An 8907-nucleotide genomic window follows, 5' to 3' on the forward strand; every position below is an offset into this window, starting at 1 on the left:
ATCGTAGACTAGATGGCAGAAGAAGTTATGTTTTTGGTCGCACTAAAAGACATCAGAATGCGTTCTTGAATTTAAATTTTGATATTCTAAGAAAAATGTCTTTTTACACATTCCTAGGGCTAGACAAGCAATATTCTGTTGGGCCAAATGGATCCAACGCCCATCTTCCCATACCTTTCCCATAATTCTAATCGCGTCCAACTATTGTGACAGGCAGGAGTAAATCTGAACCTCTGCCAGAAAAACTCTAACTGAGATTCAGACATGAAATCTGTATCTCAAACAAAAGCTCAAGCCAAAACCAGGCTGAAGCTTCAACAGCTAACTCAAACTGAAGTACAGTCAGGTAAACCCAAGCTGAAGCTTGGACAGGCAAACTCAAACTGAAGTTCTACAGGGAAACTTTGGGCCAAAATCAACTGAATATTTCTTCTCTGTTCTAGAGATGTTACTGCTTGTCATAATAGTTGAACATGGGTAGAGGAAGGCGGGTTGAATCATTTTATCTCAAAACAAGTGAATATTGCTTGTCTGGCTTTAGGAATATCTAAAAAGATATATTTCTGCCATTACTACCTGTCATAGTCGATTTATTTTTCTAATTGGGCCGAAACATGCACTTAATGGTCCCCCTCCTTTGTGTAGTTCTAAAAGAAATAGAATTTTCCTGCAAGCTTCCTATTTCATTGAATTTCACAGACATAGATTGTTTCACTTACAATTAGCCTTAAAAATTTATTTTCTTTTAGGGATAAGACTGATTGTGAGTAAAAAATTCCTTTGAAATAATTGTGCCTAAATTATATTAGAGAAAAATTCCATAATTATTGTTTTAACACATGAAATTACATTGTGGTTTTATTAACAAAGTGTAAGTTTCACTCAATTTGATTGATACACAATTTGAGAAATATCTCAAATTCGATAACCATTGAGTGCGAGTTAAGGGAAATTTCACAATTTTTTTTAAATTGAAAAGAAGTCGTAAATAAGTAATTAGTAAACTAGTGTTACCGATTTTTTAACGGTCAAGATACTTTAGCATTCAACTGGCATATTAATGTAAGAATAGTAGTAAGTAAAGTATAATACGAGTACCTACATATTATGAATAATAGTATTAAGAGCGCAACAAAAGAGTAATGCTTTCAGAATCCAAAATATGCTTTCTGTATGACTGGATATGGACAGTCCATTTATCTTCAGATATTACGTCATATAAACTCAGTAATATTGTAAATTGTAATAAATCAGTCTAAAAATATGCGCATTTCGTCTATGGACGGGGATATATTTTTCAGCGGAAATAAACGTGATATAAAATAAAATGATATTAGAAAATACGTATCTCTGTAGTTGTTCATTTAAACTACAATTCCGTTAAAACAAGATATATGATTCATTTCAGCTTTACTGTTAATATCGTCATGAGATTATTATGTTTTCATTATATCGGCAGTAATGTGCTGAAAAAACAGCAACCAAAATGAACGTTAAACATTGTTTCGCAGTTGTACAGCTGTAATAATTTCATGTGAGAATAACTATTATGAATTATTTTTCTTACAGTACCTATTGGAAAAGTATGGAGTTTATTAAAAAACTGTTTGTTTATTCGTTAAACATTTAATTTTATAGCACATTTTTTAAAACAATTAAACGTGCTAGTTGCTATTTGAAAAAACAATCCTCAGTTTTGTTTTTATTGGAAAGTTGAGAGTAGATCTACATACTGGAATTTTGAACTATATTCACAATTGTAGACGTTGGCACTCGTTTCGTAATGTTTAATAATATTATTATACATTCTGTAGATCAATATTTACCGCTTCGATATCGTTTAGTGCGTTCATCGCATTCCGGTATAATAATGTGGTTTAATGCTACTTTTCGACAAATGAGGCAGCAACTACAGGTTCTTACAGAAATTTGTAAAAGAAATCCATCAGATTATAATAAATCTAATCTTAAATTATTTAGATCTCGCTACCGGTTTGAAATTTCTAAAGCTAAGAAAATGGCTAACGGTAATTTTATAAAAACGCATACAAATCCCCAAAAAGCAATTAGGAATTTAATTAATAATACTAAAATGAGTTATTCAAATAATTTAAGTAACTTGACACCCGAGCAGTTTAATAACTATTTTATAAATGTTGCTAACAATGTTATAAGCAATTTACCCGTTAATAACAACGATTTAAATAGCCGCCTCCAATTACTCCGTCCAGTGATTAATTTTTTGAAGTGTCCCCTTGGGAAGTAATTGTTATTGTTAAGAGTTTTGAGAGCAGACCCTGTTTGTAATGTATATAATATTTCCACAAAAATTTTAAAATCAATAATCGACCCAATATTAATACCTTGCACTGATTTAATTAATTATTGTATACGTAAAAATATTTTCCCCCAATGTTTAAAAATTTCTAAGGTTGTTCCTATTTATAAAAATAATGATATTAATGATCCCTCTAATTTCAGACCTATCTCTATAATACCTCATCTAGCTAAAATATATTAAACTATCTTAAAAATACAAATAACTAATTATTTTGAGACTCAGGGACTTTTCAATCCTCAACAATTCGGTTTTCGAAGTAATCTATCGACCACACTAGCCATAGATTGTCTAACATCCACAATTAACAATAGTTTTGAAGAAGGGAAATACGTTGCTAGTCAATTTTTAGATCTGACAAAAGCTTTCGATTGTGTATCACACGAAATTCTTATACATAAGCTACATAATTATGTTTTTTCATCATACAGTTCGGAATTATTAAGATCATATTTGAGTAATAGTTTACAGTATGTTGTATATAATAATGTGAAATCATCCATAAAAAATATTGAACATGGAGTTCCACAAGGTTCCATATTGGGTCCGTTACTGTTTTTGATTCATATTAATGATTTTCCTAATTGTTTACCTTATGATACTAAAAGTATACTCTTTGCTGATGATACAAATATAACTAGAACCAACTTAAACTTTGAACAGTTAACGACATCAACTTATGACCAACATGCATCGGTAGAAAACTGGATTACTAGTAATCAACTCAGTTTGAATACTTCGAATACCGAAACTATGATTTTTAGTCACTGGAATATGGAAAACTGGGATAATTCAGCACGAGTAAAATTCTTGGGAGTTCATCTTGACCCTAAACTGACATGGGATCAACATGTTAATTTAATTATGTTTGCTCCAAGATATCAAAGCATACTTATTTACTCCGGAGTCTCAAACGAAGAGTCTCATCATCAAGCTTGCTGATAGTTTATCATTTATTATTCCATCATAACATATGCTATTTTAGTATGGGGTCATGCTCCCTCTATAAAAAAAGTTTTTACTCTTCAGAGAAAAAATATTAGAATCATATCTTATTTATGTCAAAAAACACATACTGAAGTGAACACACTGTATCTCAAGACACGACACCGAGTAATAGCAGAGAAAAATTCATGAAATTATAATGTAGACTATAAGAAAGACATAAATTACTTTAAAGTAAAATAAAAATCTCATTTCATAGTTATTTCATATAAAAATTAAAATATTATCATTAAAAATTTAACTAATACATTTTAAATGAGAAGCATGTCATAAAAATAAAGTTTAGGATCGAAGTGGAAGCATGAAAGTAAAAGAAAAATGCCACAAGAAGGGCCAATTTAACAATTTTAAAATTAAATAAACGTTAAATAAATTAGTACAAAAGAAAATTCAAATATTATAGTATCAGAAAAACACATAGGCTAGAAGTTTATTATTAAAATTGTCATGCAGAATGATATAATATAAAAATTTCTTGTAAATTAGTTTTAAGATGTATAAAATTTACTACGCAGTTACAAAATACAAATTACGCCGTAATTTAATTAAAATAAAAGAAAGTGCGCAGTTAGAAAACAATATCATGGATACAAGTGACGAATAACAAAAGGACAAATCAGAAAATTTACCTTGTAACGGAAAACAACAGAGCATCGTTGGGAAGTAAACAAGTCGGGAGGAGAAACAAAGTTGGTCCGAGACACTGGTGAGGGGTGCATGTTATCCTGTAGCTCCCCAAATAACATCGTAGAACACCAAGAAGCAACCAACTCAGACACAAAAACCATCTTCAAGAGACGAGTACAGCTGTCAAACTACGACTAAAAGTGAGGTGAGACTGATGATTGAACATTCCAAAGCAGAGATAATGAAAATTGTAAGTCAACTGCCTAAGCATATTCTCCAAAACATAAATTAAAGTGTTGCGAATTCGAAGTAAAAAACATTTTGCGAAATTGAAAAATTCATTTCAAACCACAGACAATGTCATTGGATAAAAATTAAAATGATATATTTGAACATTTCATAGTATAAGGATTAGTTTAGTTTCTGTGTTCTTAATATAAGTGAGTTTGTTTCGTAAAACATTTAAAACAGTACTAATTGGTTAACCAAACATTTTCTAAATCATGTTAGGTAGAGTTAAGAAATTTATCAGTTATTAAGTCATGTAAAAGTCCATAACAAATCTAGTTTCTGTGTTTCTTAAAATATTGTTCGAAATTTAAAGATGAATAATTAATAAATATCATATTGTGAAAATCGTTAAAAATTGCTTTCATTCAGTGCTACTTACTCAAATCAATAGTGATAGTAAATTTAAATAACATTGAACCGCNTTTAATAAAAATTGTACGAATACTGTGTATTTGACATTAAACAGTCTTCACATTTTATTGGCTTTATTAGAGATCTTGTTACGAAACCGTCAATATATACTATAATGTACTTGCTAGTGTCCAGTCTTGTTTTTTAATAGCCTTCACCCATCTTCGTTTTATGTCAACATTCCTTGGAAATCTGTAAAAATTTAAATATTAGGTTTGGAAAATCGAAGGGTACTTAATTATTTTTTTTTGTCACAAAACTCTCTGATTTTTCTAATCACATTTTGCCAACTCTCCTTTTCAAGGGTGCTGAACATGAATCTGAAATTAGTTTTGTTTGCGATTTTTTCAATTGAAAAAAACATTTAATTAATTTTCAGCTTTCTCGAAATGACGGGAATTAGTAAAATTTCATAAAAATTTGTGACTCACATAAAGCAAATAATTACTAAAAATATTTTACAGTAATTCACTCATTATTTTATAATAACAATATCACGTTAATCACTACACTATATGGGCGAACGAAATTATAAAGCTAACCCTGGAAACTTGTGACGTCAACCGAAAAATGGCATACATGTTTACCTTTTATATATTCCTTTTTTTATATACCTAAAGAAGGAAACTTTTCGCCTCCCTTCACAAACTCGATCACTTCTATTTATACAATGTTTTACAATACACTTGACCATGATAAAACGTCTAATTATTGAAATCACACCGATGCGTACACGTCAAATGCTAGGACACAACTGAGCGCTGGGCTCCAAATCAGGCTCCTAAGTGTTTTCACCAAAGTCGCTCTATAAGTCAGTCTAGGTGGCCTGTGGTAAGTAACACAAACCTTTATAAATAAATAAATAAATTGTAGAGAACAATATGCAAACAGTTACTTTACTTTAAGTTATTTATTATGAAAAATGATTTCTCGAAACGTGTGAGGTGTTACACTCACAAATATTTTATGTAAAGTTGGTTATTTTAATGGCTTCTTATTCTAAATATTCAAATTTTATTTTGTTATTTTATTTTCACATTTATCGAGATTTATTTCAGCAAAATAAACATTAAATAATGCTTTAAAAAATATCTTTCCGTGTTTTTATTTTTCTAATTTTTACTTAGGAAATAACGTAAAACAGTTTTCGATTTTTTACCATATTACTAAATCTCCGGTGCAGAATAAAAAGGCAATTAAGGGGGCGATTTAGTATGTATATTTTTACCGTGTATGAGGACACAAATCATTGAAGAAACTAACATAATTGAATATTATTATATATCAATGTATTCGCAATGGTTCCCTCTAGCGAGTGAGATAAATGTCAGTGCTCATGAGAACAGAAGAATAATTTAAATAAATGCCAAAGTACCTCAATTTTAACCATACTGTTAGTCTGTCAATATATTGTATTTACGACGGAACTAGGTAAGTCACAATAACCAAACTACTTCTCACTAGAACGGACACCTAGGATCATTTGTATTTAGTTTTCAGATTAATATTTATTAATAATTCTATAATTTGTGTCCTCAAGTAAAATGACAACATTTTACACACGACTCCATTATTATTATATATTTAAACCAGAATTGTAGCGATTCCTATCTGAATGCAAGAAGTAAGTATAATTAGTTTGTATACTCTGTCACAGGTGTCGCTACACTTGAAAATGAAAGTGAAAACACAGAGTTGGTTTATTATAAAATGCGTGCTAAAATAAAGCATAATGGTCTAATATTATCTTTGATATATAAATATGGGTTAATTTTTTAAAAGTACCTAAATAATAAGATTTTGTAAAGCTTAAGTAGTACGAAAATATAACGCATAAAAGACCAATAATATGTACTAATAAAGATTAAATTTTACGTACAGGGGAAAATTAAAATAATTATGAGTGACCTTTAGAAATTAAAATATCGATTTTAAATTTTCAGAATCGAGATTTTTTTCAACCTAGAAAATGATAAAATAACGAGAAAAAAAAAATTTAAATAAAAAATTCAATTTTTGACGAATTTGGAAATATTTAAAANATGGATTATTGGCATCAAAATGTGTAGCACTACCGGAGTCTACATCTTCGTACTAGAGCTTTTTTTGCGTATGTCGATGTAATTAAATTATACAGTTAGTTATTCGAAATTTTTTGACTATGAAAGTTTTCTTTGTAGGCTTAGAAATTATCTCAAAAATAGGTTACATTTTATTATCGAAATATGATCATTTTATTATCAAAATATCAGTCACCACTGATTGTATACCTGGAAGTGATTATTAAAGTGTAGCAATGGTCTTAATGTTTTTGTGATCTGTTGCTATCAAATGTAATTCAGCGAATAAGACCATTGGTACTAAATAATCTGTTTACTCGGAGACATTTAAGATAATGAATCTTTATCACCTTTTAGCTGACAAACGAAGCATTTGTGAATATAAAGTTTCATTTATTCATTTCAATTTTGGAATATTGTACCCTATATAGTTTTCTTCCACGGCATGGCAGTTAATGTATCTTTATTATTATTATTTTTTTATAGGATGATACTTATACAGAGAGCTACATCAGTACTATTGGTGTAGATTTTGTGAGTATTACATACATTTCTATTCTATATCTATTTCATAACATATTATTAATTGTCTTTATCGTTGCAGAAAATCCGGACAATTGATCTAGATGGAAAAACTATTAAATTGCAAATTGTGAGTACTTTATAATAAAAATTAGAATTAAGATCATAACCTATGGAAAATAAATATTTTTCTACATAAACATAAATTTTAAAATAAATGTATAAAAGAATATTTTTAATGAATTACTGTGAATGACTTACAGACTAAAATAAATTTGTAGCAATTTTTATAACAAACATATTGACTTATATTACCACCCTAATTGCTTGCTTTTGTATCTATTTTGGCATGTGATGCACGAGATAGATCAAAATTTAATTCTTTAAGTAAGAATCGGCAAAAAGAAAAACACTTCTAGCAGAACCAGAAAATAAAAATGTTTCAAGCTTTTTCTTAATGTTTGTTTTGTTATAATTGGTCGATGAAGCTATTTTACTATTTATTTTAGTGGGATACTGCAGGACAGGAAAGGTTCAGGACTATTACATCTAGTTATTACAGGGGGGCACATGGGATAATTGTGGTTTATGATTGCACAGACCAAGAGTCCTTTAATAATGTTAAACAATGGCTAGAAGAAATCGATCGCTACGCATGTGATAACGTCAACAAACTACTTGTAGGAAATAAAAGTGATCTAACAACAAAGAAAGTTGTTGATTTTACCACTGCCAAGGTATGTAATTAAAGAACAGTTTTCGATTTCATTATTAGTTCTACATTTTCATTAATTTCGAATAAAAATATGTTTATGAAATTAAAAGCCTTAAATATAAATTCAAAATGACTGATAACAGCTTTTGGAAGATAAATTTTTATAAATATTTTTACAAAAAATTGTAAAAAAAATAAATAACTAATTGTAAATGTGGAGTTTTATGTGCATATTTCTTGTAAAATCTTTGAATTTTTATAAATAGTGAGTAGTGAGCAGGGAATGATTGAATTGTTTTTCAGGAATATGCGGATCAGTTGGGTATTCCTTTCCTTGAAACATCGGCTAAAAATGCTACAAATGTAGAGCAGGCATTTATGACAATGGCGGCTGAAATCAAAAATAGAGTGGGGCCGCCATCTTCGGCTGCTGATCAGGGTGGAAAAGTCAAATTTGATGCAAGTCGCCCAGTGGAAACTACCAGATCAGGATGTTGCTGAAAACTGCATCTGTTGGTATGTAATGAACAACTTTTATTTTATGCTTAACCAGATATAGTTTTTCCGAAGTCAGTTGAAGAACCTATAATTTCAAAGTATGTACCAGGCTCGGTCGCTAAGCAGCAACTCGGCATTGAAATATTTGAAAAACTTGTTCCCATATTTATTTAGCCATACCCATATATAGGTCTGGTCGAACTAAACGTGCAGGTGGTAGAAATGTATACGACCAGTTGAAGAATGCGAGCGCGGGCAAACGAAATGTAACACAATTGTATTGGGCTTCTGACAATAAATCACAGCAGGCGACAAGTGGGTCATAAATTGCCCAGCAGTGCAGTGCTGCAGTGAGGAATTTGGTGTTGTGCAAAACCCTACTTATCTTATCAAATCCCACGTCACCTGTTACATGAGTGTTGTATAAGAATGAAAAAGTA

At 30.0% G+C, this 8907-nt stretch overlaps 1 protein-coding gene across 1 annotated transcript; it reads left to right on the forward strand.

Moving 5' to 3' along the window:
• Positions 1-264: 264 nt before the first annotated feature.
• On the forward strand, positions 265-8484 carry LOC111691846 (ras-related protein Rab-1A-like). Its single transcript, XM_023455243.1, has 5 exons — positions 265-372; positions 7219-7266; positions 7337-7384; positions 7764-7991; positions 8273-8484. The coding sequence occupies exons 1-5, from the start codon at positions 265-267 to the stop codon at positions 8468-8470; spliced, it is 630 nt and encodes a 209-aa protein (XP_023311011.1). The 3' UTR covers positions 8471-8484.
• The last annotated feature ends 423 nt before the right edge of the window (positions 8485-8907 follow it).

Source organism: Anoplophora glabripennis, unplaced genomic scaffold (assembly GCF_000390285.2).
Source record: "Anoplophora glabripennis isolate ALB-LARVAE unplaced genomic scaffold, Agla_2.0 scaffold591, whole genome shotgun sequence".
Classification (NCBI taxonomy): Eukaryota; Metazoa; Arthropoda; class Insecta; order Coleoptera; family Cerambycidae; genus Anoplophora; species Anoplophora glabripennis.